The 22,919-nt window shown below is 32.3% G+C and overlaps 1 protein-coding gene across 1 annotated transcript in view; it reads left to right on the forward strand.

The window, feature by feature from the left end:
* The first annotated feature begins 21,352 nt into the window (after nucleotides 1-21,352).
* The window catches only part of LOC145101578 (zinc finger protein WIP5-like), a 2,465-nt gene continuing 898 nt past the window's right edge, over nucleotides 21,353-22,919 (forward strand). The window contains exons 1-2 of the mRNA XM_079038797.1: nucleotides 21,353-21,999; nucleotides 22,845-22,919. The exon at nucleotides 22,845-22,919 is cut by the window's right edge and continues 898 nt beyond it. Coding sequence (XP_078894923.1) covers nucleotides 21,370-21,999; nucleotides 22,845-22,919 — 705 coding nt within the window. The 5' untranslated portion in view covers nucleotides 21,353-21,369. The remainder of the gene's footprint in view (nucleotides 22,000-22,844) is intronic.

Raw genomic sequence — 22,919 nt, forward strand, 5'->3', positions numbered from 1 at the left:
CCTATTGTACCCTTCTTGCCATTTCAAAGTTACATATTTAGCACATCAGTTTTATAAATGTTCATAAATGGTCCAGTTAATAACAGCCATAGATCTAATTATTTACAAGGTTGTGATCTGTTCTCGCGTTCTCAACCTTTTTGGTGTTCTCATTAGATCCTACTCCTATATATATATATATATATATATATATATATATATATATATGCATTTGCTGGAACTTTATTTATCCAAATGGGGTGATGGTCATGCTTCTTATAAAACCTGGTTATAATCATTCACAACCATTATGCTATGTTATTGAACAATTAAAGTGGTTATGTTGTCCAAATTTGGTTATAAATTTTATACACTGATTATACTTTGTCAAAAATTTGACTGATCACTTTGACACTTCAAGTTAGGGCACACACTCACTTTTACATATGTTCACTCGATGGGTTACATGAGACATTTCATCACGTAAGTGTAATGCTTAGCAAGACCCCTTACCTATAACCGTTTGTCCTAAGCGATCGAATAAAGTTATGTATAGATATATACGATTTGAAACCCCTATTTGTGGTTGCTAGCTACAACCTTGACGAAAGAGTCACATCGGATGATAACTGTCCACACAGTTATGACGTCGGTGAAGCATCGGGGAGAAAATTTGTTGTGACGTACAACAACAGCGTCGGGAAGGGTTGGAACACGTCATATAGTTCAGTTATAGGGATTCATTGTAACACTGCATAAGTTGAAATCATACTTGTATTGAGCAATAAACACACATTTATAGGGTTTACAAGACATAGAAATATAAGTCTGTAAGCATTTATACATTATTAACACATACTTATAGGGTTTACAAGTCGGTAAACACATACTTTTGGCTATAAAAAGTACATTTTATATAAGATGGAAAAACAACTATATACGGTATAAACATACTTTTTGGCATAAAAGTACTTAGAGTTAAGCCTATGAACTTACCAACTTTGTGTTGATGTATTTTCAAAATGCATGTATTCTTATGAACATGAGATGTTGGAAGTACACACATTCAAAACACTCATGGAATTCTGTTGATCTATTTATGTTATTGTATTGATTCATATGCGTAAATGTTAAGCCACACACTACACTTGAATTATGATATACGTTTAGATTGGAGACAATTTAATTTATATTTTCATATTAATAGAAGCTTATATTTTACATTATGATTTCTGTATTGTTTAATGTATGCAAATGAATATGATCCATGATTAAGTCGTACAGTCCGACGTTTCATCGTCGGCCGGGGGTGTGACATATTTAGACTACGAAAATATTTTGTCCATAATGGTAATGGAAGCATTTGATTGCATTTTGGATTTCGTAAATCTTAAAACCTAATTCTAATTGATTTTCGCAAATTACATGCTTTATTAATTTTTTAACTTTGATTAAGGAAATGTGTTATGAGCGTCTCTAGCCATTTTAATATTTAAGAAGAGTTGATGCAAGTTATGCTTATGAGTTTCTATATCCAAGATAGATTTGAAGAAAAGTATTGCACCTTAAGATTCTAATGATTATTTAACCAAATGTTCAAGTGATGAAATTCAAATGTCATTTGTCTTTCTCTCATTGATTTGAATCAAACTCGTTACTTGTTTACTTGCAATTTCCAAATCTTAGTATAAATTTAATTCCTTTAAACAGCGAAAAGACTAACCCCCCCTATTTTTACTTTTATTTTCGTTTCACAAGTATTTTACAAAGAGATTACATTGAGTTACAAATTGAATCAATCTCCATGGATTCAATCTCCTTGCAATTATACACCATTTTGTGTGCAGTTTCTAGGGTTTTATATTTTGTTGGCATTAACAACCACCTATGATTATTTTCATGCCTCTGATTCAAACGCCACCTTCTGACCTCATGTATTTCCATTGGTTAAGAAGAATGACCCTGTGAAATTAAAACAGGTGGTTGATGTGTTTGAAATTCACGTAATGACTTATTGGATGAGGATTCGGTTCGTGTATGTCTTATATATCTATTAGAGGAGGGTTTCAATGTGCGGTTTCGTCGTCATCTTGTGACAAATGAGTATTTTGGTTTGGTATCAAAATTGATGAATTCAACAAGTATCATGTTGTTAATTTATAATTATCATTACTAATTGTAAATTTTGTATAAAATTAATTGCGATGTTTTTATTTCGTAGATATCCACGGGGGAGGATAATTTGGGATCAATTGTACTCTTAGCTATACATTGTATTCGATAAGGTTGATACGCATATACATCCAGTCCAACCAAAACCTACAACCTTGAAAAATGACGTACACCTTAAGTGGATTTTTATACAATTTTAAAGTAAAATACAAGATTAACAATTAAGCGTTTTATGTTTGCTAATATTCTAATATATGATTCTTTCATATATTGATTCTTGACATTTATGTGAGCAGTTTGTTTGCTATCCGACAACCAAATATGATCCATGGAGTTGTTAGATGTTCGAAACTAAAGAAGATACAAGTGAATCAATGCAAGCAGATTCTAAATAAATATTTTTTTCTTTTGAATCATTTTACTTTTTACTTATCTAGTGATTCATTTTATTGATTCACTAAATAAATATGCACATAAAAAATTTCTTACCTTCCTACCAAAAATTTCCTTCTTATTTGATTTGGATTATATATATATGTGTGTGTGTATGTGTGTGTGTGTGTGTGTGTGTGTATATATATATATATATATATATATATATATATATATATATATATATATATTATAACAACTTGATGCCAGGTATTTTCCATTTCCACCTCTCAATATGAAAGTTGTTGCAAAATTGGTCACATAGCCCATTTAAAAAGAAACTCGTGTTTTTTGAAGTATGATGGGTGTCGGTCGTACATGGCTGGGGGTCAAACCTTAATTTTTAGGGTTTCATTTAAACATCATTATATCCTCAAGACCTTTTCCCCTATCTGCCTCCACTTCCTAAATTGTTCCTTGTAAACCCTAATCCTTTATGTCAGCATTTTTGAACTTGAGAGTGCATTTTTGGTTTTCTTAAAGGAATAAGAAGGAGGTGAAATCATCTTGAAGGCTCAAGGAATGTTGGATCTAGAAGTGTCTCACCCTCGATCATCCTTTGAAGGTTTAAAGTTTGAAACTTAATGAGTTATTTGCTTAGATCTTGCTAAACTAGAGTTTGTGTTCATTTTTGCTCCCATAAGCTTGGTGGTCATGAGTATAGCTTACTCTAAACAGAAGAGTTGTTCTATTAGACGTTTTCAGGTGCTAGGAACCTTTAAAAATGTGATATTGGTCCTTCTATTCCTTCCATTCAAGAGTTATGATGTCTTAATGGAATATTAAGTTAGGGTTTTAGTTTTTGGACCATTTCTAGCCATGAAAAGTCATAAAGGTGGAAACTTTATGACCTAGATCGATGTTTTGGGTCTAGATCTGTGACAACCCGTAATTTATTCTGTCATTGTAAACTGTTCCCGTTAAATAAAACCGTTTGTATTTCAAATTTTTCCGTTAACTTTTGGGTTAAGTTAATTAAATTGAGACTTTTGTTTTGACCTCGTGAGTGTCCAAGCCCATTAGAAATGCATAAAAATACCCTTGTTATTTATTTGGAAAAATTTTAGTTACGACTAAGTCGTAATTACGACAATTAAATCAGGTACGACCATAAGCCTCGTTTAACGTCAGTATCGGGTAGATTTCCACCGGGCCACAAACTCAAACCTTATATAAAGGATGAGTGAACTTCAATTTAGCTTTTTACCACCACCTCATAACTTTCTCTCAATACTCTCTCTCTAAAACTCGACTTTGATCCAAAAACACCCCCTTTCAAGCTTCAAATTGGTAAGCAATCTATCCTAGCTTGTTACTAAGCTTGTTTATCATTCAAATTCGTGTTTAAACCATCCAAATGCATCAAGAACATGTTTTTATGGTTTGGGAACATCTCCCAAAACCGTGAACTCCTATAAGAGGGTTTTGAAGCCCCAAAACCCTTCCAAATCACTTCTAGTGCTTAGTTAAGACCTTTGGACTTGCAGGAATGGACTTAGAACACCAAAATCTTACCATTTGGGGACTAAACATGAGTTTACGGCCCAAGAACATGCTTGGACCGTAAACCCTCATTCATAGACCATAAACACCTTTTAAGGTGTTAAATTGCCCCTTAAACACTTCCAAAGGGTGTTAAAGTGCCCTTAACACCTTGTATGGCTTAGAATTGGGTCTAGAACTTAGCATGCTTAACCTACAACCACCAAATCAGATGATTCATAGACAAACATGAGTTTACGGACGTAAAATCATGTTTTTTAGGTAGTAAACTCACCAAGAACACCTTCATAGACCGTAAACTCCTTTCCGAGGTCAATTCAAGTCCAGATCACTTCCTTAGCTTTTGATTCAACCCTATAATCTTCCCTTGTGCATTGTGAGACCATTTAGCATCCAAGAACACACCACCCATGAGTTTACGATCATAAACTCATGGGGATATGGTCTTCAGACCGTAAACACCCTAAGGGCTTACTCTTGAAGAGTAAACTCCTTAACTAGGCCCTACGCACCCTTAGATGCTACCCGGATCACTCCTAACACTTGAAATGAAGTGTTATCGTGCCTCGAAGTGTATATTCTTATCTAATTAGTAGTTCAAAGTCTAATTAGATACAATTATGTATCTCTTCATATTATATAGGAACCTCGCGTGTTTTCAAGCCCCGAACTGACACTTAGCATCCAACCGACACATTTCTCGACTGGTGAGTTCATACCCCTACACCTTTTTCTGTGTTTTCAATGTTTTCAGGGGGGAATACAAGCAAAAGTACAAGAAAATCTTGTAATTAAACTTATTATTTTATATGAAATGTTTCATATTCCGTATGCTTTTAACACTGGAAACCGTATTAACCAACGGTTAAACTTGCAGAGTTAGTTTTCATACTAATTGTGAAACTCATTATAAAATGTTATGTTTTATATTTCACAAATGATTTTCCGCATCATTACTATTAAAAGCATTAACCTTAGAACTTTTGACACGTCCTTGGTTACACTCCCCCGAGATACGAGAGTGAAGGACACGTCCTTGGTAACACTCCCCTTAGATATGAGAGTGAAGGACTAATAAACAGAGTTTTCCGTATTATTACTTTTAAAATGTCCTTGGTAACACTCCCCCTAGATACGAGAGTGAAGGACTAATAAACAGAGTTTTCCGTATTATTACTTTTAAAATGTCCTTGGTAACACTCCCCTTAGATACGAGAGTGAAGGACTACTTTTAAAATTCATTAATCTTAAGATTGGAGACACGTCCTTGGTAACACTCCCCCTAGATACGAGAGTGTAGGACTACCCTTGTAACCAGAATCTCCTAGAGGGAGAGCATGACTTGAGTGTATAGATCTATACGGGATTGACAACCCCGCACCTAGCTGCTAGCTATAGTCGGACCGAAAGGTCCAAGGGTGACAAAAGTCATAAAACGATATTGGCCCCGTTTCGAGCCTTATCTAGTCTATCGTATGGTTATGGAACTAGCAACTTAGATTATGAAAACTTTTCTACTTACTTATTAGTTTTATATACGTGTTAAAACTAATGTACTTTTAAAGGATAACCAGGCTTTCAGGAAACTTCACACAAGCACTTTAAGTATGGTAGATACTTGTACATTGCATTCAAAACCGATAACCAACTGCAAGCTTTTAAGGAAAATAAGGGTTTTTCCTGGGATAACATGACTTTTCTTAACCAGGTTGTGTGATCAACGGATAACTAAACTTTTCTTATAAGAAAATATGGGATTTTCTTGGATAACAACTTTTTCAGAGAACCAAAGGAAACTTGTTCATTTTCAGAAAAACAAACCACTTATGAACTCACCAGCTTTATGCTGATTTTCAAACTGCTTGTATTCTCAGGTCCGCATTAAACAGGTACATCGCGATCTTTTGGATAAGACGGAGCGTCTAGAAGTCACGTCTTAACTTTTGTTCATTTTGGATGTGTATATCTATAAACATGTATAACTTTGTTTTCAAACAAATGTAAATACTTCTATGTAATGTAATGGTTGTGTTTACTACACTTACTATGTACATTGGTTATGATACTACATGACGCCCTCCGCCCCGTAACGTTTCCGCCTTCAGTTTCGGGGGTGTGACAAGATCTGAGTTTGGATGAAAAGTATTTAAAGAATAAGAACTTAATGAGGAGATTTGGATCCAAACGGAGTACGCTGGGCATACCAAGAGGTATTGGGCTGAGTCCCCATGGTTTGGAAGGATTGTAACTATGACCAGCCTAGTAGCCGAGTATGCGGGGCATACTTAGCCTACTTTGACTTCCCTTGACTTTGAATTTCTGACTTTCAACTTTCACCCAGGTTTGATCTAGTTTGACATAGGTGTATTTTTGGTATTTTGAGTTGTAGTTTGAGATTAGGTCACTGTTTGTTGTAGAGGTGACCTGTAGAGTTGGCATTTGCAACAGCGTTCTTTTATTATATATTTCAAACTGTGAGGTGAGTTTCCTCATTGTACTTATGAGTAGAAGGCACCAATGTCGGCCCACTAGGTTATGAATCCTAGTATATAGGATATTACTATGTTGTAGTGATGTGTTAGATCTATATGATTATCTATTTGTTGGTTATATGTTTATCTGTTGCATATGTCGAGATGGAGTGGTTTGGGTTGAGGCAATGCTGCTTTGTGCGGAAGCCAACAAACCTGGGAGCATGTCATACATAATTTGTGGGCCGGATGTCACACCCCCAAACCAGACGATGGAAACATCCGGGGGTGGATGACTTCATTTGTAGTGTCAAAACACATGCATTATAGTAATCAAAGTACAAACAACCATTACATTAACAAGTATAAGTTTTTACATGTGTTCAATCATTGTATATTGACACCAAAAATAGTTATAACAAAAGATAGACAACATGACTCAAAACAACTCCATCTTCTCAAAAGATTGGGGAGTACTTGTCTACTGATTCCCTGAGAATACAAGTAATTTGACAAGAGAGTATCAACATCAAGTTGAGTGAGTGAATAAGTATTAATGTTTGAAAGTATGCTTTCTATTTCCTTAATATGTAAACTGTTCCAGAAAATCCTATATTTTCTACTGTATATGAAAAGTAGTTTTAATCACACAAAATCGTTCTGTTTGTAAACCAATATTCTGTATTTGTATTCTTTTGTATAAACTATAAAAGTGAGTGAGCCTGGCTTCACCAGTTGTTATTGTAACTGAGATGTAATATTGTAAAACAGTATTTTAGTAAACTGGTACTTTGAAAATGTGCTCGTGTTTAGTTAATTATACACTAACCGTATTGTTAATATCTTTTTAATGAGTTATTATAACCATACTGAGACTAAATGACCTGAAACAACACTTTGAATGTGTCAAAACTGTTGATAACAACTGTCACTCGTAGGTGTGTATGCCTGGCTGTAGCTAGCAGTCTGAGTGCGGGGTTGTCAATCCCAATATAGATCTATACACACTTGTTTTGATCCCCGACTAGAGATTATGTTTATAATGTCAGGACTTTAACTATGTTGTTTAAATGAATAAACAACCTGAATCTATTGACTCATAAAAAGCATATAGACGTTATGTGTATAATAAAAGTGAAAACCCAATCGTTCTGAAATGAATGATTGATAGTATACTCATGAATTCGTATTCTTAACATGTATTTGAAAGATGAATACTCTTGATTAGTTTTAAATCAAACCCTTGTTATTGTAAAATGGTGTACTCTAGTATACTTGGATCGTGAATTAATGTTCTATGAATCATAAATTATACCTATTATAATTTATATGTACTTTCTGAATTGATACTAACTGTTCATGAATGCAACCCCTTGCTCGACATGTTACAAAGGGTATTGAAACTGAATTAAAAAACTTTTATTTTTATATACATATACAAATATATAAAACTAAAATTTAAACAACATTCAGACAAATAACCGATACTATAAGCCCACATCTAAACAAGGAAAAAGGAACCAAAGTTAGTTATGAGTCCTAAGCCCTTTAAATCTTATATATATATATATATATATATATATATATATATATATATATATATATATATATATATATATATATGTCACACCCCAAAACCAAGAACGGCTGAAACGTTCTGGGACGGAGGACGTCATGTACAGTATCATAACAATGCAAAGTAGTAAATAAGCAACAACATCATCCATTGCATTAATAGTATAATTTCATACAACTGTGTTCTTTAATAGTACTAAGACACCAAAAATGAATAATCAAACTAAAAGACGAGTCTTGAAGATGCTCCGTTTTCTCAAAACCTGATCATCGATACCTGTCTACTGGTGACCTGAGAATACAAGTTATTTTGAAAGCGTAGATCAACATTTAAGCTAGTGAGTTCATAAGTATTTAGTGTTAGTGCTTGTATAAGTTTGATGAAAATGTTTGTAATTGATCAATGTAAATGTTTGTATATGTTTGAAAACTCCTAGAAAATCCTATATTTTCTACTAGTATAAAAAGTAGCCTTCTACCAAGACCCAACTGTTTTGTATGATTGTTCCTTTGTAAAAGTGAATGTTTTTCCCAAGTGTGACTATCATTACCAAAATATAGTTTTATATTACCCTTTATATGAGAAGATCACAATTTGAATATAATGGAAAATGTATATGTGTACTGCAGTATTGTTTGTATTAATCATTGAAGTAATAAATACCTTAAAAACAATGGTTTAATTAAGGCAAAATGTGATATGATTGTTACCATACTAATCTGACTATAACACGATGATGAAAGACGTCGGAAGAAATGACATTTGGCACCCGTAGATTTGCAAATCCCACTGTAGCGAACATCAAATGTGTAAGATAGTTAATCCAGTATAGATCTATACGCAAACTCACGCTCTCCCTCCATGAGATTCTGGTTACAAAACGTGACATAATGAAATGGTCGATGTGTCATGATGTAGTATCTCACATTATGTTATCTCTGAATCTTGTTATAGTATACTTGTTATAGTAATAGTATTCTATGTATAGTATTCTCTGTATAGTATCCTTTGTATAGTATTCTCCGTTATAGTAGTCTCTGTTATAGTATTCTCTGTTATAGTACTTGTATATGATAGTATTCTACTAAACTATACCTATTATAGTTTACTAGTAAGTTATGTATACGAATAGATGAATGTGTACCTTTAATACCCAAAGGTACTGAACTGATTGAATAGAAATTTTATGTCAACATATGTATACATAATATATATCTAATATTTAGACGACCTTCAGACAACTGGCCGATACCCTTAGTCCACATCCAAACAAGGAAAAGGAAATAAAGCGAGCTAGCAGTCCTAAGTCCTTTAAACATTATGTATATAAATATAACTATACATATATAGACATGCTTTTGACAGTATATATAAGTTAAAAAGAGGTTTGGTAACACATTTAAAGAGTTTTGAACAATAAATAAATAATGACTTGATGTCAGTTTATAAAACTATTTAAAAGTAGTTTGTTTTGAAACAAAGTTTGATGTATATGAAATCCTTGTTTGAAACACAATTATAAATCACATGTGATTGATTATATAACTAGCATGATTTCTACTTGTATTCCCCCCCCCCCCCCCCCATAAAAGCATTTAGAATCATTTAAAGATAAGTTAAGGGGTATGAACTCACCTAAAGTGAGTGATGCGAATGTAAGATCGGTAAAGGATGCTAAGTGTTAAGTGAAGACTTGAGCACACACGGATCCTATTTAACATATAATGACACATATATGCTTACAATTAGTGTTTATAACAACTAATTATGTAACGGAACAACCTTAGGGATTAGGAAACACTTGTACTGAAGTGTTAAACCACATACGGTTGCATATAAGGGGTGTAGGGCCTCTCATTGGAGTTTATGGCCCAAATGGTAATAACCACATGAGTTTACGGCCAATGGGTAATCTCCCCATGAGTTTACGGCCCAAGGACCATTTCTCCATGAGTTTACGGTCGTAAACTCATGGTATTTTGTACCAATTCAAAGTTTAAGGTCCTTAGCTTATGTTGGAAGTGTTCTAGACTTGGTCCCAAGGCTTTGGAAGGGATTAGGGCTCATTTGCACCCTTAATTAGGGTTTACGGCCCAAGGAGGTTCCTTGGCCGTAAACAACTTTTTGATCTTGTTTTCTTGATGTTTTCTAGGTGTAAACTAGTTGATTCAAGTATAAAACAAGTTAAGACAAGAGTACGTACAATATAGAATCTTGTAAGGGTGTTTAAGGCTCAATAACTTGATGAGTTATTCGCTTAGATCTTGCTAGCCTAGAGTTTGTGTTTATTTATGGTCCCATAAGCTTGGTGTTCATGAGTATGGCTTACTTTAACTAGAAGAGGTGTCCTTTCAGACGTTTTTAGGTGCTAGGAACCAAAAAAATGTGATCATGGTCCTTCTATCCCCTTCCATGCAAGAGTTATGATGTCTTAATGGAATATTAAGTTAGGGTTTTAGCTTTGGTCCATTTCTAGCCATGGAAAGTCAGAAAGGATGGAAACTTTATGACTTATATTGATATTTTGGATCTGGATCTGAGTTTGGATGAAAAGTGTTCAAGGAATAAGCACTTAATGAGAAAAATTAGATCCAAACGGAGTACGATGGGCGTACCAATATGTACGATGTGCGTATTGGGTTGAGGCCTCGTGGGGCGTACTCAACCTACTTTGACTTCCCTTGACTTTAACTTTTTAAATTTCACCTTTAACCAAGGGTTTGACTAAGTTTGACTTAGGGGCATTTTGGGTATTTTAAGTTGTAGTTTGAGATTAGGTCATTGTTTGTTGTATACGTGACATGTAGAGTTGGCATTTGGAGCAGTGTTCTTATTTTTCAGACTGCGAGGTGAGCTTCCTCACTGTACTTGTGAGTCGAAGTCACCAATGTCGGCCCACTAGGTATGTATCATGGTATATAGGATGTTGCTATGCTGTAGTCATTTGTTAGATCTGTATGATTATTTGTTTGTTGGTTATATATTTATATATTGCATATGTCGACATGGAGCGGTGTGGGTTGAGGCAGTGCTAACAATGTTAGGAGCAAATTAGACATAATTTGTGGGCCGGATAGGCAAGCCAAACTTATGTTGTGGGATAGGGAGCAATCCAAACATGAGTCGTAGGCTAAAAAGGCAATTCAGACTCATACTCTGGGCTTAAGGGTAAGCCAACCCGATGACTATAGATCAGGTATGCATGTTGTTATAAGTTTTTGAGGTGATATTGTGGGGAACTCACTAAGTTTTGGCTTACGGTTTAAGTGTTATGTTTCAGGTACTTTTGATGATCGGGGCAAGTCGAAGGCGTGATCACACACATCCTTCAGTGACATGTGTAGGAGATTTTATGATACTATGATTTGACATATTTGTATTCGATATTTGGTTTTTTACTTGGGTTTTGATTGGAAACAATGATTTTACCATAATTGAAAAATGAAAATTTTTATCGTGAGTTTTGGGATGTTATATATATATATATATGGATCCATTAGGATCACTAATTTTTCTTAGAATCAAGAAGATCGTATTTTCAACGTTCATTTTAGAGCTTTATCTTATATCGAAAAAAATAAATAAAAATAAGTTAATTCATCATTTCTTTAATCTCTTTCCATATTGATATTTGAAAAAAAAATATGTAACATGTGCATCACATACACATTATATGTAAATTCGTCATTTTCTAAACCTTTACCCATACATATATTCGATTTTTTTTTTTCATAAAACGTAAAATGTGCACCATTTGCACATATGTAGAAAAACATTTGTTTAGATTTTTTTAAAAATCACTCTCTTTGTAGTATCCTAACTAATTAAGATGTTTTTCATGTGTACATTAATGTGCATAGATATTCAGATGTACATATATGCATATGATACACATTTTACGTAAAAAAAAGTTCGAATATCAATATGTAAAGAGGTTAATAAGCAATAAATTTATATATTTTTAGTTATTTTTTTGATATAAGATAAACTTTAAAACGAAGATTGAAAATTCATACACATTTGAATTTGTGCACATATGCACATTATTATTATTATTATTATTATTATTATTATTATATATATATATATATATATATATATATATATATATATATATATATATATATATATAGGGTTATGTTATTTTGTTTTCACTATCTATATATATATATATATATATATATATATATATATATATATATATATATATATATATATATATATAGGGTTAGGTTATTTTGTTTTCACTATCTATTGTGTGCATGTATGACTGATTCTGGACCAATCATTTTAGTTATTTTAAGAAACTAATTAATGTATATTACATGTTGAAGATATAATAGGTATTAATTACATCTTCAACATTTAATATGCATTAATTACTTTCTTAAAATAACTAAAATGATTGGTCCAGAATCAGTCATAAATGCACACAATAGATAGTGAAAACATTTGAACATAACTCTCTCTCTCTCTCTCTCTCTCTCTCTATATATATATATATATATAGTGTCTAAGATGTGAATATAAAAGATGATTCGTTGAAAATTCTTTAAAAAAACTGAGTTTTTTTTACGAAAAATATGCATATTATGCACATTTTTCATAGATTTTGTTTTTCAAATATCAATATGGAAAGATGTTGAAAAAATGATGAATTTATATTTTCTTCAATATAAGATAGAGTAAATTACATAAATGGTCCCTGTGTTCCGGTCAGATTCGCAGTTTTTGTCCTTAAGTTTAAAAATTGATATAAGAATATTGCAGTTTAGGTCCTTGCTTCATATAAAAAGACTAATTTACCTTTTTTTTTTTTTCATTTTCTTATAAAAAAAATTTATTAATATTATTATTGTTGTTATTATTATTATATAACAATTTTATTTGTTTTCTATTTTAATAGAAATTGTATACATTACTTATAAAATTATTTTTATTTTTCAAAATTATATATATATATATATATATATATATATATATATAAAATATTATATATAACGTCTTTGTATGCTTTGCTTGAATAAGAAATTAAAATAGAACCCCAGAAGGGATGAGAATTTATGCAAAAACCCGAATCGAACAGAATTAGGCCCGAATAAGTAATTCGATTCGGGTTTCATGTATCTATATTATGCTTATTCAGTTCTTGGATTATTCGGTTCGGGTTACCCAAACAAGAGCTTATTTGGTTCTAAATACCCGACTCGGATAAGCACTCATCTTCCCTTTTTATATGATCGACAGAAATCAAAATCACGATTCACACTTATGTCATCGTCGTTCATTACAGAAAAAAACCATACGCTCGTTCTAGTCGTTTCAAAATCGACCAATCTTCTCATCTATTTCCAAACTCAAAATCACTTATTTCAATCCTTCCTCTTATTTCAAACATTCAAAATCAACCATTCCTATTGTCTCTAAGGATTCACGAATTCCTACATTGTCTAGTCATGGAAAATTGGGCTCCAACCCAAGAAACTCAAATAAGATATTAATTCTCATTATGTTAATCTACTATGTAAATGTTATTTTTTGAATATGTTATTGTGTTATATTAGTCTTTGATTGTTTTATGTTGATGTATAAAAGCACATTGTTATTCTATTATTCGGGTTACAAAATCCTATTACAATTTATTCGGTTTTTTTTTGTTATATTAGGTCCTTAATTATCTTGTACATGTTATTCAGGTTATTTGGGTAATAACCGAATCGAACTGATTAATATCCGAACCGAACCCGTATTAGATAATCGATTCGGTTTTCGGTTCATGCAATTATTCTTATTGGGTTTTCGGGTTATTCGGGTTCGGGTCAGTTCGGTTTGGTTCCGACCTGAATAACATCCCTATCCCAGATAACTATCAAACATCAAATATAATTATTTAATGTTGTTTTTTTTATGTGTTTTTCTTTTGCATCATTCGTTTATATGTTTTACTTGTTACTTTTTTAAATGAATAATCTTAAATATTAGGATAAATAATTATGATATCGTCATAACAACTATATTTTAATAACTATTTATTAAAAGAATAATCTTAAATAAAATCTATTGTTGGCCAATACTCATTAAGTATATATTGTCTGAAATAATAAAAAATTCCCCTTACATTTATTTTAACAAAAGAAATCTGATTCAAATTAAAATACGAGGGAAATTTTGTATTATTTCAGACAATATATACTTAATAGGTATTAACAAGCCGTCGATTTATTTAAGATTGCTCTTTTAACAAAAAGTTGTTAAAAAAATTGTTATTTCAATAGTTGTTATGGCGGTTTGATAGTTGTTTATCCTAATATTTAAGATTATTCGTTTAAAAAGTAGCAATAAAACCTCTTAAAGTTGAATAAAATAATAAAGCACATAAACAAATGATGTAAACGAAAATCATATAAAAAACAACATTAAATAATTATATTTGATGTTTGATAGTTATATGAGGTTCTATTTTAATTTGTTTACCTAAGCAAAACATAAAAAAATGTTATATAATGTGAACGTACAAAACATAAAAAAACAATATTAAATAGTATATTTGAATAAGACGTCAAAAATATTAAAAGATTTATAAACCACAAATACAAAGATAAATAAATAAAGCTAAGAATAAAGAATATTATGATATATATATATATATATATATATATATATATATATATATATATATATATATATATATATATATAATTTTAAAAAATAAAATTAATTTTGTAAGAAATTTATACAAATTCTATTAAAATAAAGAACAAATAAAATTGTTATATAATAATAACTAGATGAGGAATTCCGCGTTGCGGGGATGGAGCTAAACAGATACAATCGTATTTGGCATCTAGTGCTTCATATGAATATGAAGGATTAGATAGTAATTTATGGACAATTTGTTTGTGGAACGTCATGGCTTCGCTATGAATTCTGTAAAAAATATTAGCTAACTGTAGAATGAAAACTACTCTGTTTAAGTGTTTATGATATGTTGTTGAGTCTACATCAATATGTATATTTGCATCTTAAAGCGGTAGGAGATAGTTGAAAGCATGAACGTTACATAGCTGATATTAGTGTGAAGACATAAAGCAGGTAATAGTCTAGAAAATGAAGATTAAGATTACTGTGTAGGTGGATATTTCTCACAAAAGGGTACAAAAGTCAAATCATAATGAAGTCATCCGGTTAAAGTTGTAGAAAAAGAATGTGTAATTTGTAAATAGTAAATACATACATGTTTTTAAGGTCAGAATAACTATCCTTATCTAATATCCTCATTGAAACTTTTGTCCCGTTCCATTTAGCAACTTGATATGTTCCCTGTCGAAATGACCAAAATGTCTATATAGTATTATTAATATAATCAAAAGATATAAACTTTGAGACTTTATATGAAGCATAAATCACAGTTTTGCCTTTGTGATGCCATCACTTTTGTGAATTTTAAGCTCTAGGGGATTGAGTTCATACTCTGGAATTTCTCTAGGGTTTGCAACAGTCATTGGGGTCTTTCTAGTTTTCTAACATTATGAACAAAAAAACATTACATAAGGATAGTTCAATCACAAACCATTATTGTTAAAAAAAGTTATTTTTATTGAAATATGAAAAAAAAACTATACATAAAGGTAGTTTAGTCACAAAACCGTTAATGATGCATAGGGGTATTTTAGTCACAAAACCATTAATGATGCATAGGGGTAGTTTAGTCACAAAACCTAGTATTACACAAATTGATGCATATACCTGTAGTCATGAAAAAAAATGGAATCAGACCCAATATTACCGTTCTGATCGAAGAAAAGTGGTGTTCATCAGGGGTAAGGGTAAAATAGGAAGAAACATGCATGTAACAGGTGACAAATTTTTTGCTAGAAGGCGGGAATTGAAGAAGTAACTAATAATAGAGTAACATATTATAGATTACCTTTGGTAATTCTAAATGAGCAACACAAACTTACCATATTACCTTTTGTAATTTTAGACCTGAAAGCTTACAAGATGTGTTCGCAAAAACAAGAAAAATGTCCGATGAGTCTGAATGTCATGCCAGATTCAATAAATAAGTCAGTTTTCTTTCCTTTTTTTTTCATTTTTTTGGCAAATGTGTTTACAATCATGTTATTTTTTTTATTGAAAATTAAAAGAAAGCAAGAGAAGTTGTACATTTATTTTTTCTTACATTTTATTAACTCGCAATCATAATCTTTCTTCTTTCATCAAAACCATGATTTTTTTTTTTTAATTTTGATCACCATCTTAGCGAATCCCCAAATTTCTATTCCCAATTATATAATAATTAAAATTCGATACTTATAAATTTGTAACAGTTTTATGTGTATTTTTTTTTGTTTATTTGGTAATTGTTGACAGCAGAATAATGCCTTTAGTGATGGTTGAATTGCTATTAAATGGAACTTGTTTTGATGATATCATTTTCTGGTTTTACGACCTCACTTTATTTTGATGGGAGCATACTTTGTTTTCTTTTGAACTTAGTAAAAATATAAAAAAAAATTATGTGATATTTATAAACATTTTTAGAAAAAACTCAAATTTAATTAACTATTGTTATAAATGAGGATCGAAATAACCTTCATAAATATTAGATTGATGCGTAGACCTATGCGTAGGCCTATTCAAATCCAAATCAAAATCCAATGACACCTACAAATCACAAAAATAAAAGTTAAATGTCAATGTCACAACATATTTTGGAATTACTTCTTCAACATGTTCTGTTCTATCTATTGATGTCAAAAATGAATCCAATATTTCAAATTTAACGGTACATGATTCCAATAAAAAAATAGAAAACGAACACAAACCTTGCTTTCCAGAGAGAGTTCTATGAAATAGAGTATAAATATACTATAAAATAAACCAAAATTTATGGATCAGCAATTATTGATGCACTAATACTCTTCACTAGCTTTGTTAGTTGTTTTTACCTTTCCCTATTACATTCACATTACACATATAAAAATGATTTTTTTTATTCATTTTATTAAATCTTTCTTTAGGTATTAGTCTTTCTGTAAAAATAGGTTGTCTCACGGATCTATGCTTTCAGACTAAAAAAGAACACCCAAAACGAAAAATATGCATGAATGACATGACTATTGGCATTTTGCCAAACAAGTGGAGTGCATTGAAACATATTAGAAGTGATGAATATATACCTACAAAACTGCAATACCAAGAGCAGATGGGCATGGATCTCTTCAACTAAAAAACTTTTTTCTAGCACCACCACACACAATCAATAGAGACTCGCATAAGCGTCTATTGTAGTCTCATATCCTTAAGATTGAAAGGAGTAAGGGTATGCATAAACATGACTCACGGAAGTGATACCAACACTATTCCCACCAATTTTCAACCTCATCAACTGTATCCAAACCTCTTTTTTTTAGCCAAACTTTCTAATCTCTAAAACATATTGCAACTGGGGTAATGTAACGCCCGTAGATCAGGGCTAGTCAATTTAGAGACAATAAGCGTCAAAAATGACTTTTTGATAGAAGATTATTTAGGAGAATAATCCTAACTAAGTTGTAGTATATGTTACAAGGTTTCCGTGCATATAAAGTACGCCAAAATCCGAGTTATAACGAAGAAGTTATGACTTGTTGAAGTTTCGCGACAGAACCGGCACAACGCTGAATGACGTAAAAAGTGAATTTACGTTAGAGTGATATTTAGCCTTAGCGATCTAAACGAGAATCGAAGATCTCGTTGTTAGTAGCGAAACGATAAAAAGTTAGGCAAGAACGGACGTCAGACGAAGAAGTTATGAATTTATAACGAAATTTTCTGTCCCGACCTATTAAAAATAAATAATAAAAATAAAAGTCAAAATTAGCCGACGGAGTCTAAATGAAAGTCGTAGAGCGTAGTCTCACCTACGCGTGGATATAAAGAACGTCGAAAACGGAGTTCGTATGAAGAAGATATGAATTTTCGAAGTTTATTAATTAATTAATAATTAAATTTAATTATTAAATCCCGGTATTATCCAAAGGCGAGTCATCGGACTCATCCGAAGTACGCCCCGCGTACAGTGAAGCATGACGACCTTCGCACTCGAGTTCTTCGGATGACGCATGCAGTAACGTTTCGGACGCGTACGCCCCGCGTACTTCGAGGCTCCAGTCTCCTATAAATAGGATGCGAGGGTAGCCGGCTCAATTGCTATTTTTCTCTCTTCTCTCTCCCGTTTTTCATCTTTTTGCGTGCCCGAAGTGTCCCGAAGCCCCAGTCTCAATCTCGAATCCCAAAGCAAGATCCGAAGCCCCGAGAATCCCGAAGAGCGAGATTTCCGAGCCGAAGCTCTGCCCGCGAGAAGTTCAATTTTTGTGAAGATCTTCCAGATCTGCGGAGATATACTACTTCTGCAAGCCGTAGTGCTGTCTGATCATCTTCTGATCAAGTGAGTGTATACTACCTTTCATAAACACGATAATAATACAAGTATGGTTTGAGTGTATTAAGTATATTGTTGTTTATATGTGTGAGTGGTGTAGTTACTTTCTTCTAACACATAAATATGAAGTATTTGCTATGAAATACGTGCTATGTGTTTATATGTTATTTGTCTATTTGAGATGGGCATGGAAATTAGAGTTTTATACAGGTGTTAAATGATTTAAACTGTGTAAGTATTTATATCTACAAAATTGTTGGGTAGAGCATAGGTAGATGGAATAGTTGGTGACTATGGAGTTAGCGCCTATTGTATAAACCTTGGCGACGATGTGACTTTGTGCCTATTTGATGAACCTTGGCGACTATGGAGTTAGCGCACGTTGAGTAAACTTTGGCGACTATGGAGTTAGCGCTTGTTGAGTAAACCTTGGCGACTATGGAGTTAGCGCTTGTTAAGTGGACCTTGGTGACTATGGAGTTAGCGCCTGATAACTATGGATTTAGTACTTGATAAATAAACTTTGGCAGCAATGGATTTCGTGCCAATTCCTTAGGAATAAATGAATGAAGGATAGTTGGTTCTTAGGGTAAAACCTTAAGAAGATATAGGGGATGGGTAATTGGGTTGATTGTTTGCTGATTAAATATAATAATTATATTATTGTGGGTTGAAAACCCTATATGTTCACCAGGCTCCCAAGCCTGACTCACTAAGTTTTCTTTTCATTACAGGTAATGGCACAAGGGTATATGTTGGTTGACTTGACGAGAGATTTTGGATTATAGATCAGTAGTTAAATAACTATTGTAAGGTCTATTTTATATTGTTTATGCTTTTGGTCTGTATCGAACATGACATCCCAAGGTTTTATTATTTAATGAAAATACATTCTCTTTGAGAAATGTTTGGATAAATGGTTATCATATTTTTGTTTTTGGGAACAAATTCCACAACAGTTTTCTTTAAACGATTACTCTGATTTTAAAAACAAAGCATAAACAAATCGGTCTTTTCTGGCCGTAAAATTGGGGATGTCACAGGTAACACTATTAATAAGAAACAAACATTAAATATTCACTACTAGGGAAACAAATAGATAAAGATTATATAGAAGTGACAAAAAACGAAGAATACCTTAGTTTATTATCCAATGATACCTTAAACCAAAATTACAAACGTTAAATGGCTTCTCAGGCAAAATTAAAAGTATTGTAAGAGCATACCAGGTATAGGAAACTATTAATTGAAAGGTAATAAGTCGTCGATACTGTTGTCAGGCAATAAGTTGTCAGAATAGTATCTGCAAAAATTAGGAATCGAATTTTAGGGCTAGAAGTCGTAGAAATCGAGATAGAGAGTGATATTTAGGGAATTAAATTTCTTAACACATAAGGGAAAGACCGATGATGATGGTTGTACATACCTGAGATGTAGTGGAACCGTAATTGAAAATAGAATCACAGAGGACGCCGATAAAGTTTCTGCTTTTCCAGAATCAACGCAGCTAATAGGGCTTTTCCAAAATCAATAAAAAGAGCCAGCAAGGAGGTGAAGAGGAGGGTCGACTGTGGTGCGTTGGTGATGCCGATAGAGAAAGAACCACGCAACGTATGATCGGTGATGGTAACAATATGGTTCTGAGTTTGCCACCAAATGGGAAATCGAAGGAAAAGTGAAAGTATATAAAATACTAGTCGGATGTGGGAGATGCAGAGGGTTCTAGAAGAATGGCGGAAGCGGTCGGCGATTGAAAATGGTGTGGAGAAAACGCAAGGATGATACGCCTGAAGCTGATGAAGAAAACAGAAGAAGCTAGAAGCTGTGGAAGTGACCGATTAAAAGGAATGAAGAAGAGGAGGCGGTGGATCGGTGACCGGGTGGAGTTAAACTTACCTATGATCGAGTTAGCTTAAAGTAACCTCGGTGGAGCAAAACCATTGAACAGCTGAAGCGGTGGATTGAGAATCATAACACGTGTGGACAAAGAAGGGAGAAAATAACATAAACTATCCAAAAAAGAAATACATGGAAAGAAACCTAAAATATGGCAAACCTCCATAAACGAAGGACCTTCTTCCAAAAGACCAGCATGTTCACTATTCCTAAGAATGGTCATCCTTTAATAATAATAATAATAATAATAATAATAATAATAATAATAATAAAATTGTTAAAAGAAAATGAAAAAGAACAAAAAAAGGAAAAGTTAGTATTTTTATATGAAACATGAACGTAAACTGCAATATTTATAAAATATAGTGATGTAACCTATCAATTTTTAAACATAACGAACAAAATTGTAAATTTAACCAAAACACAGGAACCATTTCTATAATTTATTCTATAAGATATTAGGTTATAATCATTGGAAACCACCGTCGGTATATTTAAAATTTTTATATAGATAAACATAATAATGTTATTAGGATATGATTTTGTATTTTCAAAATTTGAATTGAATTTGATTTGTTACCAAAAAAACAAAATAATAAAAATCATAGAAAAATACCACGTGTTAAAGAGACATTTTAAAAAACTGACACATGTCATTTTTAGGTATCGTTTATTAAAAAAGAAAAAAGATGCATGTTTTAAAATAAAGGTTGAAAAAATATCATATTAATCCTAAAAAATTTAGTGATCTCATTATAACCCCTCTCTCTCTCTCTCTCTCTCTCTCTCTCTCTCTCTCTATATATATATATATATATATATATATATATATATATATATATATATATATATATATATATATATATATATATATATATATTAATTAAGTATCATCACTATTTTTTAGCTTCACCATGACAAATCCCACCTTCCTCAAAGGATGCTTTCCTTTCATTTCTCATCACCCATACTATTACCTTTATCATTCCTCTGATAATCAGTCTTCTGCCTCACACCCTTATCTTAACATGTCATCATCATTATCATCATCACCACCACCATTGAAAGAAGCTCTTCCGCTTCTTAGCAAATTAAACCTCAAAAGAGATCTGGAGCTGGAGCACCGTTACCCAACATATAATACTGCCATAGAAGACAAAAACGGTTGCAGCTTTTCAACAAGTACAACCACAAACACAGGTAGTACTACTACCGTTAATGTAACCCTAAATATTGGGCTCCCTACTAGTTATTCTCAAGAGAAGGGTATCAATGGTGATGAAGTGCTTCTAGGGTTTCCTTGCTGCCCTAAACAGAAGGGTGTCAATGGGGAAGAAATGGTTCATGGGTTTCATTGGTGCCCTAATGCTTCTGGCAAGACGGGTGTCACAACTAGGAATGAAACCCTTTTAGGGTTTCCTTTGAACACATTAAAGAAGACCAAAGAGTACTGGATTCCAAACCCTAGTCAGATTCTTGCTGGTCCTAATCAATTTTCATGTCCAGTTTGCTTCAAGTCCTTCACAAGATACAATAATCTACAGGTATTTATGTACATTATCTATATGTAATTTATTGTCATACATCATACAGCATATATATATATATATATATATATATATATATATATATATATATATATATATATATATATATATATATATATATATTGTCTTCATGTTGAAATTACCAGTTTGAAAATGCCACCAAATCCTAATTAGCACCTCGTTCTTAGCAAAAGCGTTTGACTTTTGGATAGTTGTACCTTAATTTATTTCACCACGGTGAAAAAATATATAGTCTCATAAGACTTAATTACAATCATCCGGTGGATAAAAACCAGTAATTAAGTGGTAATCACATTTGAGGTCAGACAGAAAAAAAAAAATCAGATAACCTTTTATTAATTTTTATAAAGCAGAAAAGTCTGCAGATATTTTTTATTCATTGGCATATCTTTTATTCACTTTTACATGATACATTAACAGCTACGTATGGTACTTAAGGAATCAATGAATGTTATATATGTAATAAATATGAGGAATATATATGGCATCATCAGCATATGTTTGCTTTTGTCCAGATATAGCCATGTATTATAACTACATATCTGAAAACTTCTGTGTGTTACTGTAGATGTGAATCAGAAGGGTAAAACAGAAATAAAGTAAGTACATCATGAGATTCATAGCAAAATTAACGCCATGTATAGTCAAGACCCAAACATGTACATGTGAAGACTACTGTTGCTTTAATGTCAGAAGATTCTTCACTCTTATTATTGAACTTTAGGGTTACGATTTTCGCAAAAGGAAGTAAAAAAAACGTAGGCTAGCTAGTTTTACTACTTAATGTCTTTAAGGTCTCTGAATATCTATGTGAAAAGCAGATGCATATGTGGGGGCATGGATCGCAATATAGAAAGGGGCCAGAGTCCTTAAAGGGATCCCAGCCCACGGCAATG

Source organism: Lactuca serriola, chromosome 1, assembly GCF_051521515.1.
Source record: "Lactuca serriola cultivar US96UC23 chromosome 1, Lser_US96UC23_V15, whole genome shotgun sequence".
Classification (NCBI taxonomy): Eukaryota; Viridiplantae; Streptophyta; class Magnoliopsida; order Asterales; family Asteraceae; genus Lactuca; species Lactuca serriola.